At 36.3% G+C, this 26942-nt stretch overlaps 4 protein-coding genes across 4 annotated transcripts in view; all 4 read left to right on the top strand.

Moving 5' to 3' along the window:
- The window catches only part of LOC306766059 (cytoplasmic phosphatidylinositol transfer protein 1-like), a 60264-nt gene that overhangs the window by 13480 nt on the left and 19842 nt on the right, over positions 1–26942 (top strand). The gene's annotated exons all lie outside the window — the stretch shown is intronic.
- On the top strand, positions 174–2677 carry LOC306765228 (H-2 class II histocompatibility antigen, A-B alpha chain-like; the record flags this gene model as incomplete). Its single annotated transcript, XM_079252631.1, has 5 exons — positions 174–210; positions 488–727; positions 1188–1469; positions 1580–1683; positions 2672–2677. The coding sequence occupies 5 exons, from the start codon at positions 174–176 to the stop codon at positions 2675–2677; spliced, it is 669 nt and encodes a 222-aa protein (XP_079108757.1).
- LOC306765227 (rano class II histocompatibility antigen, A beta chain-like) lies at positions 2895–5400 on the top strand (the record flags this gene model as incomplete). The annotated part of the gene is made up of 5 exons (XM_079252630.1): positions 2895–2937; positions 4112–4378; positions 4746–5039; positions 5118–5252; positions 5345–5400. The coding sequence occupies 5 exons, from the start codon at positions 2895–2897 to the stop codon at positions 5398–5400; spliced, it is 795 nt and encodes a 264-aa protein (XP_079108756.1).
- On the top strand, positions 11040–12379 carry LOC306765226 (H-2 class II histocompatibility antigen, A-Q alpha chain-like; the record flags this gene model as incomplete). The annotated part of the gene is made up of 4 exons (XM_079252629.1): positions 11040–11094; positions 11453–11695; positions 11825–12106; positions 12240–12379. 4 exons carry the CDS (start codon positions 11040–11042, stop codon positions 12377–12379), a joined length of 720 nt encoding a protein of 239 aa, XP_079108755.1.

The raw sequence follows: 26942 nt of genomic DNA, 5'->3' as shown, positions 1-26942 counted from the left end.
GTCGTATATTTATTAATTCTCCCTAGTTACACTACATGATTGGCTATTTGGGTGCACTACTTTGTATGTGTACCTGTTATTATTACTTCTCTCTGAAGTGATTCAAACTGGTTTGTTTTGGCCTACACCACGCCCCCTTTTCATTGCAAGCAGTATAATGATGACAAGTAAAAATGAGGAAGTTCTATCTGACACAACCAGCATTGTCAGGTTTGCCAGTGTACGTGTTGAATGCTGAACAGAGCACTTGAGAAACCATGACAATACACTTAAATAGGTACATATTGAAAATAATCTGCTTTGGATTTATGATTATTTTTTCAAGAGACGTTTACATCTATGCAGGAAGTAAGTAGAAACATTTTCAGGCAGCTGCTGCCTCTGCCTACTTGTGTCTTGACTGAAATATTTAAATCTTTTGGAAGAGCTTTGATTTCTTTGTCATTTGTATGAGTGCTTATTGTTTATGTCATTTACATTTCCCTAGGTCACAAACTTTGTTTTGGCTATGGATGCTTTGACTCAAGTGATACTCAACTCGGAATTACATTAGATGACGATGAACTCTGCTACGCAGACTTTAAAAAGGGGACTGGTGTTTGGGACAGCAAAGTACCAATAGCTGCTCGTAGCTCCTGGGCTTATGATTATGCACTGATATGTCGAGGTGTCTGCAAACGTGACATACACAGATGGAAATACGACAAATCAGTTACAAGATCTAAAGGTAAATGATACCCAACTTCTTAATTTGTCTTCGTTGTACTACCTAGATAGCAGGAATGTTTGGGCCATCTGGCTCAGTTATGGCATTGGCAAGTGTTATGTGTGCCAGAACTAAACCAGACTTAGTTGCCAGCCTTCCTTGGACTATGGCAACTCTCCTATGGGCAACATGTGGTCCAGATGTGAGCTGTTGGTTTAGACAACAACAAACACTTTGTGTCCCACAGGCGGTCTTAATATGGGAGGTGTTCCTTATGAAAATGTCCCTGTGGGCCACATGTGGTGGTCAAGTTTTGGCAACCACATTTACATTTATACAATTCTGTAAGTCATAGCCAGATTTTTTTAGGAACAAAAATCCTCACTCGGGCCAAACATTGTTTGCTATTTGAGTATTGAACAGCCTTAGTTTCTAGTGACTTCTACAGTAATCAAGAAAAATGTGCTACTTAAACCAACAGATGCTCCAGAAACAGTCCTCTATCCCAGAGACGAAGTGATAACAAATGAAGACAATACCCTCATCTGCTTTAGCAACCACTTCTTTCCTCCTAAAATCAACATCAAATGGACAAAGAACAATAAATTAGTAGAAACAGAAGATCCTTTCATCAAAACCATATTTAACTCTGATGGGACATTTCATGTCTTCTCCTACCTGAACATTGTTCCGAAACAAGGAGACATCTACAGCTGCACCGTGGAGCATGAAGCACTGGAGGAGCCTCAGACCAGGTTTTGGGGTGAGAAGCCTAAAAGACTAGTTATTCAGAAATTTGACATGGAAAAAGTGAAAAGAATTTAAAATTTATTCATGAAATATTCTTAAATTTCATTTATTTATTTTTTTTAGAAGTTGAAACTGAAGAGATAAGCAGTGGCCCAGCAGTCTTCTGTGGACTTGGCCTGAGTTTTGGACTTCTTGGAGTTGCTGCAGGAACATTTTTTTGTGTGAAGGTAAATCATTAATCTATGCAATACTGTCTACGTTAATCTATTAATCTACTATACTATATATACTATACTATACTATACTATACTATACCATGCATATGTATGATATGAATGAATAAAAGAATATTCATAGTTATACATAATCCACGTTTGTGTTATTCTAATTTAGCTTTTGTAATAGAGTTTTTAATGTATATTTTGTCGGTGTCTAATTTTTGAACATTTCGCATTTTTAATTTCTGTCATAGCTAACAGGTAGTGTTATGTCATGTTGATATGATCATGCAGATTTCCATGCTGTTTCTTTTAAGCTTTCTTAACTCCATCTTGAATTTCACTTCTTGATTGTTTCACCTCCTTTTTTTCAGTTACTTTATTTTTGTCCCCCATGTTTCTCAGTTAATCTTTCTTTCTGCTATGTGCACATGATAAAATTACCACAACTACTCTCTGTCATTAGTTCCTGGAACTTTTCCCTTGTCGTTTGCTAAGTGGCACACCGTTATCATTATCTAGTTGTATAATTTCTTAAACAATTTTTTGTTCCTTTAAAATTTTTTAGTTTTTTTTAGATAACCTGAATTGACACTGTAGAACTTTAAGTTTGACTTGATAAAAATTATAATTTGTTACAACTATCTGCTTCCAGTCTTTGTGCTGTGAATTTTGTGTCCTAACTTGTAATAAATTAACACAATGTCCACCAAGTTTATGTGTTTGTTGGAATATATGAATCAATTTTGTGCAATTGGCTTAGAAGTCACCATAGTCAAGGTTAATCCAACATACATGTCCAAACATGTAACAGATAAAACTGGAAAGAACTCAGCACATTTTTTTATGCGAATGCAAATCGTCATTGTGTTTTTCAATGTTCTTGTGCAGTAAAGTAATACCACACATGGTTTGACTGTACAACCCAAAGAAACTATGATTTGAAAAAAAATGGTGTCAGTTTTTCTCTGCTGCTTTTGTGCTTTTCTCAAAACAGAATTAAGCTTTTCATAAATAAATACTTTCTGCACATCAGAGTAACATTTGTCATTGCATCAATCAAAGTGGAAACGCTTTTAGACATGTAGTTTTTGCTTTAATAGAGGGGTCTCCAACTCCAGTCCTTGTGAATAACCGCTATAATATAATTCTGTTTTACTTTTTATATGATTTGCTTTTTATCATTTACTCATTCATTAATTATCTATACCACTTAGTCCATGGTTGCGGGGAAGCTGGAGCCTATCCCAGCAGTCATCGGTTGTGAGGTGGGAGACATACCAGTTCATCACAGGACAATCATTCACTTATAGGAGAATCTAGACTGATCAGTTACCTAAAATGAATGTGTTTGGATGGTGGGAGGAGGAGAGAACCCTCGCATACACAGGGAGAACAAACTCCACACAGAAAGGGCACTGTTCTAACCTTCCCCCGGCTGAGGCTCGAACCAGCAACCTTCTTGCAGTTGTCACAAGGAGAGTTGAACCCAAGGAAGAGAGATTTCCAGTGAGGTAGTTTTAATAATTTATTTGGGCGGCTTTAACAGAGGTGTGGATTCAAAGGCTCAAGATTCCAGGTGGTGTGGTGAACAGGTAGGTTTCATTAAAGTCAGCTTCATTCATAGGCAGAGTATCACAAAATGTAGCAGTGGTTCAGCGTCAAATAAGCAGGTGAAGCGCAATAAGTCCGATTCCACTCAGCTGTGCTGGTTAACCACAGGACATGCCTCCTGTAAACACCAGGGGAACACAGCACATTTCACAGCTGTAAAGCTGTCAATCCCTATTAAACTAATAGTCCTAGTTTCATTGCTTGAGTCATTACAAACAAAATAGTTAAACTATTCCAAGATCTGACTTTTTCGTCTTTCAAAGCACTAACAGATCAGACTGTCAATATGAAAACATGACTATGCAAATACCTTGTTCACACCTCTGACAGTTTCATGACGTCAGTACGTGCTTTTGAGGGATGAGCTATATTTTTTTAGCGAGTGACATAATGTTGCAGGTTTTCCACCAGGTTCTGCAGTTTGTACTAGTTGAGAAATTCTCTAACTGTTGTGCAAATGTTAATTCTGAATAATTGCTAAAACTATTACAACTATAGTTACTGTAATGTAAACAGAGGTTCAACTTGACAAGAATGAGGATGTATTCTTTCATTTTGTTCTAGAGCTGGCGGGCAGCTTTCATTTCCTCTTATCCGACAGCACACAAAAGCTGCACTAAGAAGCTTTGTCACTTTGGTTTCCACCTCGTGAGAAAACATGCGCTTTCATCCCGTTTTTTGTTTGGTTTTCTCTCTTTTTAATCCAAGTGAGTAATATAATTCCTTTATTTAAATGGATTTGAATTAATAGATTTGTTATTTACTGAGTTTCAGATGTTTTATCGTCATCTATTTAGAATGAATGCATTTATTTTTATTACAGTTTCCTGCGATGAAGATTTCTACCAGATCAGAGTGTGTTGTGCGTACAAAGGCGCACACTTTGATGATATAGAGTATATAATTATGGCTAGTTTCAATAAAAATAAAATGATGGAGTACAACAGCACAAGAGGCAACTGGACTGGATTCACACCCTATGCTATACATCTTTCAAGGTTTTGGAACGATGATCCATATGATGCAGATGAAAGGAAATTTGAAAAGAAATTGATGTGTGATGACAATTTACAATATATCCAAGACCTAGGTAAAGAAAGCTTACTCATCTTGTTTACGATTTGTTTTTGCATTTGTTTGTTTGTTTTTGTGATGATAATTGGTATTTTTTTCATTTAAAACATTCAGTGAAAATGTTTTAGAAATTATTAGAATGTATTGATCTATAAATGAGGTTACTGTACTCAGATTAAATGCCATGAAAGTAATTAGAAATATTACAGAAATCATATTACATAATTGCGAATACTTTTCAATACTTCCTCCGTCAGTCACAATGCAGTTAATGCGAGAACACATTAATTCACATTGCTAAATTGAAAGTGATTTAAGTGTAGCGCTCATTAAATAAATGTCTTGCTCAGAAACAGAAAAGTATAAATTTGTTTATGTTCCAGGAAATTTCTCCACAACCCCCACTGTCAGCATGAAGCTACTGAAACAGTCCGGTCATGGACACCCAGCCATGCTTGTATGCAGCGCCTATAACTTCTACCCAAAGCAAATCAGAATGAAATGGTTGCGAAACAACCATGAAGTGACTGCAGGAGTCGCTTACTCTGATGTGATGGCTGATGGGGAACTTTACTACCAGATTCATTCATTTCTAGAGTACACTCCAACTTCAGGTGAAAAAATCTCCTGCATGGTTGAACACTTCACTCTGTCTGAACCTAAAACTGTGGTCTGGGGTAAGTTTGACTCTCTGATGCTAATTATACACAACATAGAAAAGATACATATACTTTAACAGTTTTTGTTACTGTTAGATAACTCCCTTCCTGCTAAAGCACAAATTCAAATTATCATGGGACTCTGTGGACTCATCTTTGGTTTCGTTACTCTGAGCTCTGGATTGATGTGCTATAAGAAAAGGTCTGCTGCATGCACTACATTCTTCCAAGGTGAGGTTGTTAAACTAGATGAGGAGCCAGTATAGTAACGTGCACATAGAGTGCACAAAGTTTTAAAAATATCACGTTCTTTGTTTCAACAGGACAAACACTGGTTCCGGTGGAGCACAACCCTGCTGCAGAAACAGAACAGCTTTAACAACCATTGTTGTTGGGTTTTGATAAGTGAAGGGTTCAGCACCCAGGGCGTAATCTGTGGAAGGGTGCACAAATGGGAAAACAAACAAACAAAAAACCCTCTATAACTATCTGCAACCTCTTTTCCAGAGTACCATTCATTACTATTACTATTTCATTTGTGGGACAGTTTTCCTCCATATCAGCTGAAGCATTATAAACAGAGGTTGTGTTGAAAGAACAGCTCATTATATGTCACTTTTCTCCTTGTGCTAAAATATCGTATGAGATTTAAGAGCTTTATTAAGAGAGTCATTTTAAACATCCCTTCCTCCTGATCCTGCTTTTTGTCTGTTCCAGCAGGAAAACCCACCTGATAGCTGGAAATTTACTCTCAAATAATGTTCTCACTGTGTAGACGGAAGACAACTTCACACAGCGTTGAATTCATTATATTAAATTGTTACCTTTTTAACAAAAGAATCCTGAATTTTTTGTGTCTTTGTCACATAAATTACATTTGAATACATTAACATTTAGACTGACATTTACAAATTCCTTCAACTGCAACTGTGTGGGCTTTCAAAAAGCAGTTTAAAGCATTTGCAAACCAAAAGTTACTGAACTTTTGTTCATATAGCAGTACCGGTGCTTTTGAGGTTAAAGTGTGTGATACATTACTTTTGAATTAATTGCCAAAAATCATTTGATTGATGGTGGTTAAAGGTTTTAATTGTTGCTCAGCATTCTAAAATACAGAATGTAGTCGTCACCCAGTGTTGACAGTGTTGGGGTCTGGTAATTTTTTCATTTTTGAAGCAATGAACGGGCAGAAATGGACATTAAACTACAAAGCTAAAGAAGCTACAGGGCAACAAATCTTGTCCAGGATTTTCAACTTTAACACAAAATATATTATTTCAAATTATTTTCTATTTATTAACGGCCGACTATCTGTTTCATAGCAATTTATCTTCCACCTTGGCACTTGATAGGTTTATCAAAGGTATTTAATGCAGTAATACCAAGACAGGAAGGTAGGTGGCTACAATACTCAGTATGTGTATAATCTTTTTCAACAGTACCTGATTTGATGTGACTTAAATGTGAAAAAAAAAAAGAAAACTATACATATACACACACATACTAACACACGCACACACACACACACACACACATATATATATATATATATATATATATATATATATATATATATATATATATATATATTACTGGCGCAAAGAACAGCTGCTTATGATTCCACTTATCTTAGAACATATTAACGCTGCACGCAGGAAAAGCTTTGTTAGTTTGATTTCCCACTCACAGGGAAACATGAACATTCATTGGGCCTTTTGTTTGGTTTTATCCATTTTCAGTCCAGGTAGATTGTGTCACTGTTTTATTTCAATGAGTATAATTTTAAATACTTGGTGCTATTGCAGCAAATTTGGGACTGAATCATTTTCTTTCTTTTTATTGCAGCTTTCTCTGATGAAGATTACTACCAGTCCTTTGCATGTTGTACATACAGAGGTCCAGACTTTAAAGATACAGAGTATAGTCAGGTTTAGATTTAACCAATATTGTGTGGTAGAGTACAAAAGCACAACAGGTAACTGGACTGGATTTACACCTTATGGACAGACATTTTTAAGTCAGGCCAACCATAATCCTCATGACAAACTTCTAAGAGTTTTTGAAAAGAAATTGTTGTGTGAAGACAGCATTGAAGTTGCCCAAAGCCTAGGTAAGATTTATTTTTTTGTTTTTAATAAAAGTTCTTCCATGAAAATGTTATGATATAAAATGTATTACTAAATATTAAATTGCTGTCCTCAGATTGTATGTCATGGAAACAGTGTGTTATTACAGAAATTAGTTTTCACAATGAATATCAACACATCTCTCATCAGTGACTGCATAGTTGATTTAAAAACACAATGATTCACCTCTTGTTAAATAAGTGTCTTACTTAAAAAACAGAAAAGTTAGACGGATATATTTTTTTTAATCTTCCAGGAAATCTCTCCACAATCCCCTCTGTCAGCATTAAGTCAGTGAAACAGTCCGGTGATGGACGTCCAGCCATGCTTGTATGCAGCGCGTATAACTTCTACCCAAAGCAAATCAGAATCAAGTGGTTGCAAAACAACCATGAAGTGACTGCAGGAGTCGCTTACTCTGATGTGATGGCTGATGGGGATTTTTACTACCAGATTCATTCATTTCTAGAGTACACTCCAACTTCAGGAGAAAAAATCTCCTGCATGGTTGAACACGTCACTCTGTCTGAACCTAAAATTGTGGTCTGGGGTAAGTTTGACTCTTTGAGGAAACTTGGAAAGAAAAAATGCACAATGTTCACATACTTCATAAAATCTTTTGTTTCCCGGCTGTTTTAGACAACTCCCTCTCTGCTGAAGCACAAAGTCAAACTATTGTCGGACTGTGTGGACTCGTTTTTGGTTTTATTATTCTGAGCTCTGGAGTGATTTACTACAAGAAAAAAATCTGCTGCATGCATTGCATCCTGCCGAGGTGAGGACATTAAACTAAATTAAACTTGTAATATTTGTTCAGTGATAAACAGATTTTTCCGTCTTTGTTTCAGCAACACAATTCTTTCCTGTGGAAAACATCCCTGCAGCTGGCACAACAAAGCAACTTTAACAATCACCATTATTGTTGACATGAACAATCCATGATGTTTGGGGTTTATGTCTTATGTTGCGTTTTGTTGGCGGGTTGGAGATGAGTTTTAGCTTCTAACTTTCTGCTACTCACTTTTCTTAAAAAAATTAACTTTTTGAATTTTGACTGCAGCTAGCAAGAGTGGACATTGTAGCACATGGCATGTGTGTGTGTGAACAGAAAACTTCCTTCTTAAAAGCCCACAGAAATAATTTTATATGTCTTCTCTATTCACTGCAAAATTAAATTTAAAAGAATTGCATGCCATTGATCTTTTTATTTGCACTTTTTGCTGTTGGAGTTTTTTGAGAAGAAAGTTTTCCGTTTGTACTAAATACATGGGGTCATTGTTGTCTGATTGTCCCTTTCATTTTAGGCAACAAACCTTTTTAATAAAAAAAAGTCATCTGGATCACTAGCAGGAGAGTCAAACAGCACACACACACACACACACACACACACACACACACACACACACACACACACGTGCACACACACACACACACACATTCACACATTGGTTTTAACAAGCCAAGTTTTTGTAAGTAGTGTAAAACAAGCTCTGGCATCATCCTACTGAAACAACTTCTCTTCTAGAAGGAGGTTTTGCCTCACTTCCAGCATATACAATGTCTCAATAAAAAAGTTCAGTATAGAGCATTGAGTCAGTGATTTCTTCATATGTTTATGAAAGTTATCCATCTCTTGGTACCTGATGCATACTTATACAATCTGAGACACTGGATTTTGCACATTTTTCTGGTCATAACCCAAAGAGTTTTGGACTGGAATTGTTTGAAAGACCAAATTCTTTGCAAACTTGCATTGAGAAATAATTTTGGGAATTTGAGCTGCAATCTATCCTTAGAAAAACTAAGGCTTTTACCACATACTAAACCTATACTGTGGACTGATTTTGATGTGCACAGCATGCAGTATGAAAATTGCAGAGGTGCATCGCTGTATGACTGTTGACTCAGAGATGAATTGGGATCATATTTTCTGACTTGCATTTGGAAAAACACAGTGCACCAGTACAATGGATGTACTATTGGGTTTCTGTCTTTTACACATGGTTACAGATGGGTTTTCCCCTGACTCCAAGGAGGAAGCAGAACAAGTTTTTTAAAGGAACAAATAAACAATGAGAAACTGTTTAGATATAAAGATAAAACATTTTTAAAAACTCGCGTGTAGTTCAACACATCTTGTAAGGTTTTTTCTTTCTAGTAGCTAGAGGTGGCTGCCACTTTAAATATGTGTAAACACTGTTTGGTCTCTTATGCTGTAATACTTCTTTTATATATAAAACCTTATTCTTTCAGGTAAAAGAGATTTACACAACACTGACAAGACAGTAATTGTATCTGCAAATGACTGCAAAGAATAATAAAAATGATGTGTATGTATATGTATGAGAAACACTGATACAAGCCGACAGCTATAGTTATGATGCCTATTAACAGATTCAAACAGTCATCTTCATGATAATGGAAACTCAAACTTTTAGTTGCTAAGGTACAATCGAGCTACCACCAAAAAATAGGCAGACTTCCAGAAGGAAATAGATCAGATTTATCAGGCCTCATAGTTTCTTCATTCCTTGATAAAGCAAGAAGGATAGTTGATAAAGTAACTCTTTAATTTTTTTTTTTTCCTGGTAACTAGCTGTATGTAGTTTGGAGCCAAATGAAAACATACCACAGCCTGCTGGACTCCAAGTGAAACCCGCAGTTTCACTGTTCAGGTTGAAAACAACACTGACATTAGACCACAAAACCAAACCTTAATTTATTAACTTGATGCTTTTAAGAGTGTTGAGAGTGGAATCACATCAGCTATCTGTATATTCATTGTTTTATTTGGATCCACAAAACTGAAGCTATTCTTCCTGGGGTTCAACATATAATATAATAAAACATTTCCAATTGTAAGCTAACATAAAAATGTAGCAATGAAAACAAAAATGAAACAAAAAACAAAATAAATGGAAGTATAAAGTAAATTTCAGCCTCAGCCAACCCAGTCTGCAATCCAGCACCATGCAGTCCAGCACCATGCAGTCCAGCACCATGCAGTCCAGCACCATGCAGTCCAGGACCATGCAGTCCAGCACCATACAGTCCAGCACCATGCAGTCCAGCACCATGCAGTCCAGCACCATGCAGTCCAGCACCATGCAGTCCAGCACCATGCAGTCCAGGACCATACAGTCCAGCACCATGCAGTCCAGCATCATGCAGTCCAGCACCATACAGTCCAGCACCATGCAGTCCAGCACCATGCAGTCCAGCACCATGCCGGGCTAAAGACTCTCTAAAGCCTATATATGTACTTATGGCTTAAAACAATACAACCAGGGAAAGAAATGAATATAAATGCTGTATTTGTCTTGTAATCAGGCTTTACCAGATAAATGCTTATCCATTTTGCAGTGATTAAAATATGTACTGGTCAACAATCTTGTTCAAAATGATAACTCTTATTGTGTAAATGCATGTTCCTTATTATAACTTAAGGACAATGTGAAGACATTTGTGTGTTTCCCACTTAAGAAAAAAGATGTGTGTTTGACTCTGGGCTGAACTGTGGACATTCTGCCTGTCTCTCTGACAGTTGCATATAAGGGTGCAACACTAACAGTGCCCATCTGCTGAATAAAATATGCTGTTTTGTAATTGTGCAGGCAATGTGTTTGTAAGAAAAAAAGATCAAATTCAACCAGTTTTGTTGGATGAAGTCTGTTTTTGTTGTTATTGTTCTTCCTTGTTAAACTGGTTCAACAGGTTCCTGTTTCTCCTCCCAGCCAGATTTTTTTTATTCCCAGCTATGCTGACATGAATAGAAATGAGGAAGATTTCATCTAACACCGTAAGCCTTCACAAGTCTCAAATCTGTTGAGTGCTGACAGAAGAGAGTGTGAGAGCCATGACAAGACTCCTAAATAAATACAGACAAAACGAAATGTACTTGAAAATTATACTTCTTTTCTCTGGAGCAGCTTGCATCTATGCAGAAAGTAAGTATTTGCTGCATCTGTTCACTTCTATAATAACTACAAGTATGCAAACTTAGTAGATAAACATATATATATATATATATATATATATATATATATATATATATATATATATATATATATATATATATATATATATATATATATATATATATATATATATATACATATATATATATATATATATATATATATATATATATATATATATATATATATATATATATATATATATATATATATATATACATATATATATATATATATATATATATATATATATATGTATATATGTGTGTGTATATTTATTGCCATTTTAATGATGGAATACTTTGGGGTTTTTTTCATACTTTCCCAGGAGCTCACAAACTTTGTCACATCTATGGATGCTTTGACTCGAGTGACACTCAGCTCGCTTTGACATTGGATGATGATGAAGTGTACTATGCAGACTTTAAGAAAGATCTTCTTGTTTGGGACAGCAAAATACCATCAACGTTCCATGTTGAATGGGCTTACAAATATGCAGTAACATACAGATATAAGTGTAAACACGATATATATAAATGGAAACCAGACAAGGATGTTACAAGGAGTAAAAGTAAGGGATGCTCCACTCGTTGCCTTTCATTTATTCACTTTAATAAATAAGTTACTATTTACCACAGTTTATTTATCCAATAAGTAAAAACATTTAGCACTAAACAATTGTATTTTTTTAAACCACCAGAATCACCAGAAACTATCCTCTACCCAAGAGATGAAGTGATCAAAGATGAGAACAATATCCTCATCTGCTTCAGCAACCACTTCTTTCCTCCTAAAATCAGCATCAAATGGACAAAGAACAATGAAGAAGTAGCAGAGGAAGACCCTTTTATCAAAGTGATATCTAACTCTGACGGGACATTTCATGTCTTCTCCTACCTGAACGTTGTTCCAAATCAAGGAGACATTTACAGCTGCATCGTGGCGCATGAAGCACTGGAGGAGCCTCAGACCAGGTTTTGGGGTAAGAAAACCTAAAAGGCTTCATGTTGCTCTGTACATCAAGAAGCAGACGTTTTGGTGTTCTTTTAGTTTATTAGTTTGTTTGTTTTACTGAAAGTGATTTAATTCAATATTTTTTCTCTTATCTTCTCCAGAGGTTGAATTGGATGAAATAAGTAATGGTCCAAAGGTCCTATGTGGACTGGGCTTATCTCTCGGGCTTCTTGGAGTTGCTGCAGGAACTTTCTTTTTTGTGAAGGGAAGCCAATGCCAAAGGCTTGATGGTGCTCATTAATCTACAACAATGATTATCCCAGGCTTCTCACTATGATTTATATAATTTCCTTCCCAAATGTCAACTGTAGGCCTACTTATTTCTAAAATAGCTTTAAAAACAGCTGAATGTTTTGCACATGTAACTCGTCCTGGTTTGAGACTTCCTGATGTGTTCTGACTTTTCTGTTATTGTTGTATTTAGTATATTTGTCAAACGTTTTTTCCAAAATTAGATCTTTGTAAATGCACAAGAGGTAATTGTTCACAAAGTTATTCTATCATGTAATATGCATAAAAAAACTAATAAACATTCACAACTTGGTATGGCAAACATGTATATATTTGAATTTGAATGATTGCTGGGATTTTCTCCATCTCCTCGGGACCCTTAATTGGGCTTAGTGGTTAAGTAAAATGAATGAATGAATGAATGAATGAATTTCTCCATGGTTTTACCTGTATCATATTTACTCATTTGCTATTTACAATCACAGCAGGTTGACTTTTTTGGTTCAAACACACACTTCTCTGTGTAAAGTGACTCTGGCAGTTTTGTTCATTTTATCATGTCAAATTCTGGTAACATACACAACCACCACAGCATGAACTGAAACCAACCGCTGCCTATGTACCTATGTAATTGCAAATGTTTGTTAAGCTTCTTTGAAGTTAGTTATTACCCCTGTGCTTTTTCATCTAATAAGACAATCAGAAAGGGAGGTCTTTACTGACTCATAGATGGATAACTGTGGACACAGGGAACATTATATGCATTGCTTTATTTAATGTGTCCTTCATGCACAATGTCAGTGAGACACACAAAGTTAAGAAATGTCAAATTGGTGAAGCAGTTCTCCGTCCCTCTCTGTCCTAACAGGAATTGGGACATGCTTCCCTTTCACACGAACACACAAAATACAGGGGCAGGGCTAAGTGATAGGCCCAGGGGATTCAATGGGATTCAGCCTTACTGATAACTGGGCCCAAATGCTGTCAGATTTCCAGCTAGACATCTGCATAAACAACAAATTTCCAGGATGATTCACAAACTAACAAAGTACTAAACCAGAGAATATGGAAAAATATCTGAAGAGTATTACAAACAACTATTGGCTGATGAAATGAACATTAAAAAATCTTGGTTCATTTGATCTGCTATGAAATGATAATGTACAATGTCACAAATTACAGCCAAGCTGCCATTAGCAGACAAAAATAATAATAAAACATGAGGGAATGGTGGGCTTCCATCTGAATGGTATAAAATCTGCAGGAAGGAGCTGATTCCTCTCCTTTTGACATGCTTTCATTTGATACTTAAATGTGGCAGAACTCCACCATCGTAGAAAGAAATAATTACTGTTCTAGCAAAAGAGAGCAAAGACAGACCAGCTGATCTCATTTATAAATTATTTACCAGAATGATTTCTTAAAGATTTAAAAGAAAATGTTCCAGTCTTGACAAAGATCAAAGCAGATTTATTTGGGGTTATTGAAAGCATAAGAAGAGCTCTTCATATGATGGCTAATGCTCCGAAAACATTAGTCTTAATGTAGAAAAACATGTTTAATGGTGAAAGTTTGGTATTTTCATGAGTTACTAAGGAGATTTGGATTCAGGAAAGGGTAGTGCAGTGTGTTACTGTTATGTGTAGTTCCTGTTATCAGGAACTAACAGTAATATTTAAGGTTAATGGAAACCTCATTTATAAAATTCTAGATAGACGCAGGGCTCCTATCTCTCACCCATCCTCTTTGCTCTATATTCATAAACCCTTAGCACAGGCATTTAGACAGAACACAGACTTGTAAGGGGTGAAAGAACATAAAATTGGTCTTAACCAGATCTTACCATTTATTTGGCACATCCAGATTCATGTTTCCCAAATCTGATTAATTTAATTGACGTATATTATTATTCAGAATGTAAAGTAAATGGGGAAAAAATTCAAATCTTTAATTTAATAACTCTCCTTCACAAAAAAAGTAAGGGATTCCAAAATTGCAGTGGAACATAAAAACAGTTAAATGTTTGGGAGTGACTCTGACTAAATCCTTTAGCAGTAATTTAAAGAGCAAAATATCAAGGAGAATATGTAACGGTGGGCTACACTTTCCTTAGATTTTTGTCCCTGTAGTGCCTCTCTACAATGTTCCGATGTGAAATACCCATGAGACAACTTCTGTATTTAATCTTGTGTAAATGTTTGCTTGGAAGCATATTAACAGGTGCATTAGCACTAATATATGCTTCATACAAGTCTGATTAAATGTCCATGTAGATATAGAAACATGTGGACGTGTATATGCATGTGTACATATGGTAAAAAGTTTTATGACTTTGCTGATTAACATGTGTACATGTATATTGCTAATATGAAGACACTGTTGTTTGTTTTATGTTTACACAGTCTTGAAACTGTGATAAAAATTGGCTGTAAACAAATGGTCACCGCTCACACTATGCTGAATTTTTTTATTGCAAATGCACTTTTTTTCTATTTATTGTTGTGCCAGTGTAAAAACTTAGATAACACTTTGTATGTTTTAGTTCCGCAAAAAACATTTCCACAAAGAGCCAACAATAAAACAGTTCCTGCTGAAACACCAACCTTGGCCAGGTGTTGAAACCAAACTAGAAAAGCTTCATTGTTGTCATAACTTTTAAGTTCTGTATCTTTCCTTTCTCAGATGAGTTACTTGCAACAAAATACACATAAATAAGAACTAACAAAATATAATCTTTTTTCCTTTTGTTTATCATTGGCAGTTATAAGAATAAAAACAAAATCCACAAAAACAAGGTGGAAATAATTATTGCTTTTTGCCCGATATACAACAGTATTTTTTTAACTGCAGTAGGAGTCATGATGCCAATTGCTGCAATGTACAGGTCCTTGCATGTTTCTCTTTCAAATCAAATCAAATCAAATCAAATCAAATCAAATCAAATATCTAAAGCACTTTTCATGCACAAGGCAATACAAAGTGTTTTACATCATAAATCCCATTCATACATATAAAAAGCCTTTACACAACAGTTTATAACAGCAATTTCAAAACACAATTTCTGTCACAATAGATTGCACAAACACAAACACACACAGAGAGCACATAAATCCCCATTACCTACCCCTGCCCCATTTTCCATAAAATCCCATCCATCATTAATGACTCTTAAATAAAGGTATAAACATATCAATAGAGTAAAAACATCCGGCTTGATGCTGCTGTGAGGAAACAATATCTCGGGCATCCATTCACACCAAAAGACCACCCGTGGCAGTAGAGTGCATTACCACAGGAAACGCCCAGGCCAGGGTGGCCCGGGGTCCTCAGCCACAGGTATGCAGTGCTGGACCCTCACAGCCACACAGACCTGTGCAGTCACACAGCAACAACCCCACAGACCAAGCAGATAAATCTACAGGAGTGAAGTATCCAGGTAGAAATTACTGGGGCTAAAAGTTTAAATAAAATTAAATAAACTGAAAAAAACAATAGAATCTGATAAAAGTAACACAAATAAAAGCAAATGAGTTTGTGATCAAATACGTTGATATGAAATAGAATAAAGGAGTTAATAAAAACAGTGTACTAGATTAAATCAAAACAGTAAAACCACAGAAAATTAACACAAAGACAAAATCATATAAGAATTCAGCTATAAGCTAAAAAGTATTGTTGAGCCTTTTCTAAAACCATCAGTAGTCCCTGCTGGTTCTCTGGCAGGCTGTGCCACATTCAGGAGCCATAATGTTAATACAAGGCCTCCTCTTCAAAAAGAAAAAAAGCAACTTAAAATTTAACCCTGGGGAACCCCACAGTTTATTTAAAGGGTCCTTAAGGAGCACATATCCATATTTACAAAAAACTGTTAATCTGTGAGATAGGAACAAAACCGTTTTAAAACAGTATCTGCGAGGCCCAATAAATTCCTTAGTCTGTTTAATAAAATCGGACGATCTGCTGTATCAAAGGCAGCATTTAGGTCCAGCACAAAGCAGGACAGGAGTCCAGGTTGCACCTGAGGTCATTAAGAATCTTTAAAAGGTCCATCTTTTTATCCACCTCAGCCTGATTTTTCCCATGAAGAGATACACATCTGCAGCCTCGCATGCAGCAGTCCTCTGCATCATAGTGACTGATGTAAGAATGCTGTAAAAAGCAGAAAAAATATGATTAAACACAAGAAACCAAGCCAAGAGAAAAATAGTCATCTCTCTTATCCTTTTTCCCTTGCTGATCTTCTTCTGATAGTTTTTTCTTTCTCTGTATCTCAGCAGGGCTGAAAGAAATACACTTTGTGCTCTCTATACATAATAAATAAGATGGTTTTCCCCAAGCAATCTGAAATTTCAAAACATGTCAGACTGCAACAGAAAGGACGAAAGGTTTATGCAACATGGAGGAAAGTTAAAGAATCAACCCAGTCAACTGAGGAAGAATAGCATCTGGTTTTTACTCAAAGCTCAGAGGATGTTGACTATTGTGACTGTTATAAGATCTTGTAAGATACTGCCACTCGTGGCATATAGCACAGAAACAATATCGGATCAATAAAAACAAAACAAAACTGTTAAGGTGGCAGCGGAGATGTGGACCCAAACGCAGAGATGAGGGGAACAGGGATGTAGATGCCAGTTGATTTATTTTAACAAAGGCACGCAACAAAGGACACTCAAGGGACTAACTACAACCAATGATCCAGCAACAAGGAATGAAAACTGAGGAGTATAAATACACAGAACAAAACGAGACACAGGTGAAACAAATAACTAAAGGAACCCAGGTGAACTCAATAACGGGAAATCAATGAAGCTAAACAAGAACCGAGGAACTAAACAGAAAAAACTACAAAATAAAACAGGAAGCCCAAAAACAAGGCACCGAAAAACCCAAATCATGACAAAAACAAAACAAAAATCAGCTCTCCTTGTACACATCAGCATGAGCCTGTGGGCTTCACTTCTCCATTCTCCACAGGAGGCTAGATTGATCACTATCTGTTCCGTCTTTCTATTTACTTGAAATCAACCTGAAGAGGGAGTCTTGTTAAAAACAGTCTGAACAGAAAAATAAACTATATTTATATCTGTTGTCATTTAAAATGGCTTTTAGAGAATTGATCTATGTTTCCATCTCCTGAACATCACAATTTAAAAAACACACACAACACACAAATCAGACCTGCATGGGAAATATGTTTAACACACACACACACACACACACACACACACACACACATGTATATATATATATATATATATATATATATATATATATATATATATATATATATAGAGAGAGAGAGAGAGAGAGAGAGAGAGAGAGAGAGAGAGGTGAGGTGAGGTGCAGTCAATCTCAGAATGTGCAAGACCAGATACCACTTGTTAAAAGCTCAAGAATCTGGCACTAAATGAAGAAAGCTACTGGGATGATGAACTGATGATCTGTAACTGTGCTTCAGAAATCTGCCAGAGAGATGGTAAATTCTACATCCATACACACAGGAAAGACTCATGAGAGAAAGGAAAGAGGAAACACAGGGGCAGACATCAGAGTCCAGAGCCTCATGACAGCAGTTATATTATCTTCGCAGCATCACTGACTCCCCTGCACAGACCTGCATTTTCTTTGGCCCTTGGAGAAGGAAGTTGCTTGCAAATTTCTTTTTTGCATAGAATGCATATCTGTACTGATTCCAAGATTGCCAAAGAGTCAGCATGTGTGCACAGGTTTCATAACTGTGTTCTTGAATTACGAATACCCAAGATCAGTGTATAAAGAGAGATTTACCCATGGTAACTTCATGACTCTGCCAACCCAAACCAAGCTCTGTTTCACAGAGTAGTTATTTTTGCACTGACATTAGGTTCTCATAGCCATTACAGTGTATGCTGAAGTTTTATCTCTTTCTACCACACCAATTTCATGCTGCACTGCTTTGATAATTATCTCATCTCATGCGTGCAGATGAGATACTGTAGGCCTTCTATCTGCTGTGGAAAATGAGGTAGACAAAAGTATCAGGAGCAAGAAGTCAGTAAAGTCATGTTAGGCTGAGCTTCATACTTGCAGTGTAATAAAAACATGGTTTACAGCTAGCCACTCTTGGCAGAAAAACATTAGGGGTTTTTCACAACAGGATAGTCCAAGGAAATTTGGTGCAGTCAGGTGGGGATTTCTAAAAAAGTTTCACATTTTCACACCTTTAGTTTCAAACAGCACTTAACTCAGTTGGACCGAACCACCTAGGCAATGTGACATTGTTAAAACGAGTGTTCATTACGATGTGATACTTCCACTTAAACACAGTTTTACAGGTAAAAATTCAGATTAAATATCATGTAAGTGGATTATAATTTAGTATGAACAGGTCGCAGTTTGTTTTTCTTTCCTATTTTTCTCTCATTTCTGTGGACGTGAGTTTTCTTCTGTTGTTGCTGTTTTATTTTTAACTGATCAGGCACCTAGATAGCCTGTATTGTGAAGCCCTGCTGGAATATTTCCAAACCTACCGCTTATTGTGAAGAAAGTTCTTGAAGTCTTGCTCAGCGCAGCCAGTGAGATATTTTTCTGCTGCTGGTTCTGTAATTCAGGATTATACAATACAGCTGAACCTGGAGATAATGGATAATATCTGGTTTATGCAGCATTGCTCCCAGTTGCATGAATAAAGACTATGGGCCTAGTGGTTCAGTGTGATGTTACATATAAAAAAAAAATCTTGAGATTATGCTGCTTAAAAAAATAAACCTTCACACAGGCGGTATTTTCCTTTTTTTTTTTTTTTTTAAAAATGACAAAATGTTAATTACATTAGATTTAAGAATGAAAAATGAAAAGTAATGTAGGGATGGGTTGTTTTTATAATTATGTAATGTGTTAATGTATAGGAAGGCTTCACATGAACACAATATGTTTAGTATGAAATGACTCCACAAAGCATTGCATTTGGGAAATTTTTTGCAGTTGCTTAATCACAAAACATAGAAGTAGCCTGAACTGAAAAACGTAACTAAAGATTGAAGTTAATTCCAATTAGATTTTTGGGGATCAAAATGTAAGAGATGGATTTGCAGGAATCTCTGTAATGCTGTATTATTGTAGCTTTGAACTTTGTTAATTCTCGTGTTTTCCTCATTGGGATCCTTATTTATTTACTTGTTGGTTAAGGAGACAGAATATATGCTGGGATGGGATCGGGGGGGGGATGGGGGGGCGTGTCTGCATGTGTGTGAATGATCAGGTGTGTCCATGTATTTGAAGTCTTTGCTGTTTTTTAATATCTGTAAAGCACTTTGTACTGATCAGAAATGTGCTATATAAATAAAATTTCATTTGATTCATTTTAGTCCAGATTACCAATTTGATTTCATAATAATGGACAAAGGGTTAGAAAAGGCTTTCTTTTAAAGACATCTTTTGGATTTTTGCTTCATTATTCATAAAGATGTAATGTTATGTTCCTTGTGAGTTTCTTGTTGTGTTTGGATTTTCTGTCGCCAAGGCCGACATGGTTTTGTGACTCTGTCCATGACTTAATGATTGTCATTCTTCTTCTAACAAAACTCATCCAATATAAGATAAAGAAAATGCTGACATAACAGTGCACAGGAGTAAAATACAGAGATTAGCAAGTGCTCAAAAAGTAAAATTATTATATGCCATGTACTCAAAAAACATCAAATGTGTTTTGATGTTTTGTCAAAACCATTTAAAATCAGACATGTTCGAGTGAAAAGGCTTCAATGCTGTTTTCCACAAGACTCTCACAGCATGGTGACATAATAATTCTGTCAAACCTGACTGGACACAATGCGCAAAGACAAAGGGGAGGAAATGAGAAAAAGTGAAAAGGGAAAGATTCAGCAAGTGAGTGTGTGCAGAGCAAAGCTGAAGGAGAAACTGATATGCATCAAGGAGAGTACAGATTGGAAAAGCAGTTGTGGATAGGGCAAAAAAAACAGCTATGCTCAGTCAAGCCCTCTTATGTAATATCGCAACAGTCTGTCGCTTTCCTGAACATATTTCTTCGCCACTTCGCTCTTTCTTCTCCTACCTCAGACCATTGCTTTTCCATCTCTCTCCCCAACACACTCTTTTTCTCTCCATTTCTTGCATGCATATGACTCCAGCTGGCCACTCAATGTGCTGCAAGGCAGGGAGTATAGATGATGAATGCTGGAGTGATCTGTAGTGAGTGATCTTACCGTTATATAATGTGTAGTTCAGTGACCCCAGACACTGCAGAGATCCAGGATTAGAGGACATGGGGGGGGGGGGGGGGAGTTGAGAAAATGGGAGAAAAAGAGGCAGGAGAGCAGTGTGTCTTCTGCCACCAGTAGCGATCAGCATTAATAAGTTACACCCCAGCATGTCTGTGAAATAGTTTATGTAATCTGCTCCTGTGCTTGAGGCAAGTGAGGGTAGCTCTCTTCAGGTGCATTCATCGTAGTTGTTCGATTTTTTTTTTTTTTTTTTGTCACTACTAGATTCTCTATTTGTGCTGGTTGTGCAAGTAAAATACTATTTGTCTCCATTGAGATGGGACCAAATATTTTTTCAAAGTCTTTCTATAAAGCCATTTTCTACACATAATGGTTGCTCACCTGAAGATTGGTTTTTAGACAGTTTAGTCTAAAACATTTCAGTCTGTGGTTTAGGACTTTTATTATGTTGTTAAATTTCATCTTGATTTTCACTCTTTGAGAGCACAACACAGTTAAAAAAAACATTAATCTGCTAGAACCCTGGTTGTATTTGGTGCAGAGGAGTTGCTGCAGCAGAAACAGCTGAAAACATGAATGCACAACCCCAACGTGTCAGGATACACGGCATTGCAGCTACTTTGCAGTGAGGTGCCTGTAGCAGCAAGGCTAAGGGAACAATGCTCAACCCTGACCAACGCTAAAACTTTTTACAATGGAAGAATCACTGATAAATCTTTTCTTTTTTTTTTTTTTTTCATCATATTTATGTCATTATGTTTGTCCATAATTTTCATGGGAATAAAATGGCAACAAGAACACCTGTGGGAGGAAAGAAAGCAAGCAGAGGTATTGTGCTGCTCTGTACATGCCTCAACAACACAGTTTGTTGGGTCTTTATATTCAGTATCCATAGAAGTTTAAGTTTTCATATCTAATCTGAATCAATTAATTTAAGTTGAATCAGTATTTAAAAATATAAATGTGGCTATTGTCTGAGACCATAATAACCCTTTTTATAGTTCCCTAATGTGGATGGCCAGAGAAAATACTGCAGAAACTGCTTTTGGAACAGATCATGAACAGATCTGAGGATGTTTAAACTTGGCCTAAACTGGAAAATCCTGAAGTATTCAAGTGTGAAAATGAAATTGCCAGTGGCAGCTGCCGATGTATGTGGCACAGAATTCACTACAGCTGGTTCACGTCGCATAACTGCTTTGCCATTCTCCGCATCCTGTTACACTGCATTTGTCTCTCTCCCTCTATGCCAGGCGAATTCGTCAAACCTTGAAGTTAATGCTCACCTTGACATTTTGCTGAATCAGCAGAAATTGAGAAAGCATAGTCAGTTGTATAAGCCCACTCTCTACAGCCTTGCCACACTTTTGCTGACACAGCAATGTGTGATGTGTGACGTGTGTGCGCGCGTGTGTGCGTGTGTGCGTGTGTGTGTGTGTGTGTGTGTGTGTGTGTGTGTGTGTGTGTGTGTGTGTGTGTGTGTGTGTGTGTGTGTTCTTTAACTTTATCCCCAGAGAAGTAAAGGGAGAAAATATTATTGGTTTGGAGATTGGATGGAAGAAAATTACATAATGAGAGCCTTAAAGAATCATATACACTTTAGCTCATAAATACATAAACATTTCTGGTCACATCAAATCACTGTTTATATCCTTTTTCTATTCTTTTATGTGAAGAAGAATTAAAAGCACTTAACTAGGAGATATCATGGTGATTTACGTGTCCCAGAGTGCTGAGTGGCCTGACAGAATCATAAGAGAGACATCTCAAGGCTTCCCATCACACGTCTTTTTTTCTTAATCTTAAACATCTGGATTTATTTACATTTTTTTTTAAAACACATTTAATCTTACACAGATGTTTTTGGGTTTTTTTTTTGGTTTTTTTTTTTACCTTTACATGATTTATTATTGTCTCTTCCAATTTAACTTATATAAAAGATTATATAAACATCACAGAATTCTCAGCTCCACGGATCAGCCGTGCGTACATGAAAAAGCTTTTCGTCTGAGCAAAATGTAGTACATGCCAGATGATGAGCTTGTGCAGCTCTGCAAGAGGCCTCTTGATGGTGCTTTTAATGAAGTTTTATGGTCTGATCAATGATTCTTGTTTCATGTAAGATGAAGAAAGAGGTTGCATAGAGGTTGCAATTTTCATAAAGCCTGGAGGGATTTTGCAGGATGTACTTAAGTTTTGTATTTCTTCTCAGTTCTTTTTTGCCTGTCAATTGACAAACATGTTTGCTACACACCTGCAAACCAATGAGGTGTCAACTAATGTCAATAGACAGGTATGCACATAAAGCAACAGCATTGCTGAGGTTCACAACATAGAGGCATAAGGCTTAGTTATGGTATAGTATGCATATGAAAGTTAATGATCAGCCTTTCCCAGTTTAAATAAATCTGTCTTCATTTACAATTAATAATTTATTATTTGACTTTTATTGTGTAATTCAGCTGTAAGAGGCTAAGTGATTATATCAGCATGTGTACTCTAATGTTAAATCATGTATCTACCATATGGACGGATGAGATTAGATATAATCTGATAATATACATATATATATATATATATATATATATATATATATATATATATATATATATATATATATATATATATATATATATATATATACATATGGATTTCATTAAAGACATTGTTGTGAGATAGCTGTTGAATACCTGGTACTGTTTTGATAATGCAACACACTTTAATTTACTGCAGTGTTAAAGATTTTTGCCGTTTACAGCAACATCACATTTCACTGCAGCTTTTGGATAAAGTACAAGCTGTATACTTTAGCATGTACATTTCTGTCTTTAACAAACACAAGAACGCACGGATTAAAATGAACATTTAGCACAGATGCTTTAAATCTCCACGGAAGAACAGTCATTTATCCTAAAATACTGAGCACTCAGAGCAGTAATTAGTCTGTCTGAGGTTGAATTTTAATTACATCCTAGCATTGTGTCCAGTATTGTCTCATGTTGCTAACTGTCTGTGTGCTGTCAGTGAGGATTCTTATCTTACACTCACAGTAACACACTCCTTGGCAGTGGCACAATTACCACAGTTCCCCACCACCTGCTGCTGTGTTAGAACAGAGACAGAAAACAGAGTTTGATCCCAGTATAGGCTTAATGCTTTCATCTGTAAATGGGGCTTCACATTGTACATTTGCACGTAGAAGTGAATCAGTTACATATATTAGTATAAAACAACATTATTCTTAGTCTCTATGGTTTTTTTGTTTTTATAATCTATTGTTGAATTCCCAAAGATCATAATGTAGTTTATTATTATTTCTGATTAGTTTAGAACAACATTTAAACAGATATTACCACAGCATCCACTTATTTTTTCACTGGTGACAAGCACAAAGCCCAATCTCATTCATGTCAGTGCAATTTTGACAGTTAATTGATCATACGACATTTATTCACAGATGTAACCTCAAGCCTGTCATGTTGATTGGCCGTTTGCCACTGATTGCAGCTTCCAGATGATAATTGTCTCTTGTCACATAATGATTTAGATAAATCAGTCATCAGATGTGTTCTCTTTGTTTTAACATTAGATCATCATACAACCCACAAACTATGAGGGCCTTTTTCTGTGCATCTACCATTTCCACTGCTGTTTATTAAGTATAGGACCAGTGGAAGAATTCAAGTATCTCAGAATTTTGTTTGTGAGCGTGGGAAATTTAAATCTCTAATGCAAACCTTGTAGCGGCCTTGCATGGGAAAGGAGGAACTGAGAAGCTTGAAAGTTGAAGTTCTCGATTTAGTGTTCGGTCTACGTTCATACCCTTAACCTATGGTCACAAATTTGGGTATTGACCAAAAGAATGATATCTCAGATACAAACAGAGTATCTGAGCTTTCCCTTAGAGACAAACAAGCTTGGTCATTCAGAAGGGGTTCAGAGTGGAGTCTCTGCACCTCCACATCAAGGAACCAAAATGAGGTGTGTCAAGCATCTGGTTAATATGCCTCCTGGATGCCACCCTGGTGGGGTGTTCATAGCACATTCAACAGGAGAAACCCTCCAGGAGGAGGTACTATGTTTGTCAGCTTTCCTGGGAGTGTTTTAGGATTCGCCCTGGAAGATCTGTAAGAGGTAACTATAGGGAAAGGGAAGCTGGCTTGTCTGCTTGAGCTGCAACAACTTGATATAAGCAGTAGAAAATGGCTGGATGGATACTTATCAACATCATCAAAGCTAGGGAATTCTGTTGCAAAAGCACTTATGTAGAATACTAAATATTTCATAAGCATTATTCCCAAATTCTGAAACTAAATTAATTAAGTTCTATGTACTTAAACAATGCTGTCCTCCTTTCAATGCTATTCAAAGTTACACCTGCACAACACTGCAAATCAAAAAGGCCTTCTATCTCAGCTATCACACTGTCCACAGTTAGAAATTACTGACATGGGCATTTTAAAAAAAGTCATAAGGTTCTCCATTGGGATGAGGCAGGTGATGGAATAATGTCTGGATTTCACTAGCTGTTATTAAAATATAGCTTTTCACAATGTTTAGGACATTTCACAAAGCTCCACTTTTGTAAACTGCCTTGAGAAAACACCCACCATAGTTTGAATGTGAACATATTTATTGTAAATATGTTGTTTTTTGTTTTTTTTTATGCACATACATATAGATTGTAATTGCATCTTACTTAATATATTTAGGGTGTTGTTTATTTTAATTAGAGGACAGTTGCTATGTGCTGCTATTACTAGCAGTGAAAGTTTTTTTCACGCGATACAACATGGTTCTCAAGGTGTGTAGTGCTGTAGTGTAGTAGTGTAGTGTAGTAGTGCTGAGGATGACTAAGCTGCAACAACGGAAATAAACATAGTACGCTGAGAGCAAATTTTGGTGGTGACAGAGGCAAAAAAGGAGGTTAAAAATATTTAGACTGAGTATTGTGTGGAACGCTACAGAAGAGAATTGAGAAAGAGAAGGCAGATAAATCTAATGACAGGTGGAAGAGTAGCATAGAAAAGCAATTACACCAGAACATGAGAGAAAGCATGTTTTCCCCTTTTTTCAGCCCTTGATCCTACTCTATGGCTCTACAATCTTTACAGGAAGAGAAAGGGAAATAATAAGCAATTATTCATGGCCACTCTATCCAAAGCACCGGCCACTTCTCCTTTCTGGTCATTAGAGTGAGATTTCCAAGGACAATAATGAAAGCAGCATCTCATTCATCAGTTGTAGCTTTTAGGTAGAATTTAAGCCAGGAGCTACGTACAAAGACAGGTGGAAAAATGGCACAGTAGCTGCCTTGTTTACACAAAACATCTGAATCCTGTTGTAGTGGTGGGGGCTGCCGGTCGGGAGAGTGGAAAAAATATGGTTCCTATTGTTAATTCACCGTTGCTAGTCATCAGTGTGATCAAAGATGCTGAGAGGTCCTCTGGAGTGGGCAATCTGACTTTCTGATTAACATCCACTCAGGAGATTTGCATTTGCTGCTTAACCATCTTTTCCATGTGTTCCACTCAAAATGGTATCGCTTAAGTGAAGCAACAACCTAGTTTGATTTCTGTAGCTGTCAAAGTGTCAGTGTTGCAACGCAGTAGGCACAGTACAGTAGGTACAGTAGGTCCCTTACAGGGAATGGACAGATTAAGGCATCACTAACAAGCAACAGAAATTACTTTACACATTGAATAAGATGCTCATGTTTGTGCCCACAATAACAAATAGGAATCTTACTTGTTGTTTTGACTTGGCACAAATTTTCAAGAAATGAATCTAAGAAACATCATTCAGTGCTTGCTTTTTTAATGATTGACAAAAGATCTTCACCAACAGTTATTTTATTTAGCCTTGGCAATGCGGGCCACAGCATTTGTGTAACCAACTCAAAAAAAACCTGCAAATGCTAAAAATTCAATTTGTGAATAGCTTCTATATTTACAACAAATGATTAGTTTTGTGTTTTTTTTCTTCTTCTTCTTCTCTCATCTGAACATGAGTCCCTGTATTCATAATATACTAACAGCTTCATTTTCAGGCGAAATAACTTCCATATCTGAGAAGCTGAAATTAGTGAATGTTTGCCATAATCAATCTTTAGCTACATAACACCTTTTCAAGCAGATTGCTTAATAGAGCAAATAAAAACACACTCTGAGGTAAAAAAAAAACAAAAAAAAAAAAACAATATAATGATTAAACGTAATGACAAAAGATAATAAAACTAAATCACAATATACAAAAGCAAAAAAAAAAACAAGATCTGTAAAAAAAGAAAAAGAAACTCTAACCCAGTTCAGTGCTATAAATCTACATAATCTGTTCAATCACATGATT

This window comes from Telmatherina bonti (genome assembly GCF_933228915.1).
Source record: "Telmatherina bonti genome assembly, chromosome: 14".
In the NCBI taxonomy this organism is placed as follows: Eukaryota; Metazoa; Chordata; class Actinopteri; order Atheriniformes; family Telmatherinidae; genus Telmatherina; species Telmatherina bonti.
This window is presented reverse-complemented; position numbering and strand designations above follow the sequence as displayed.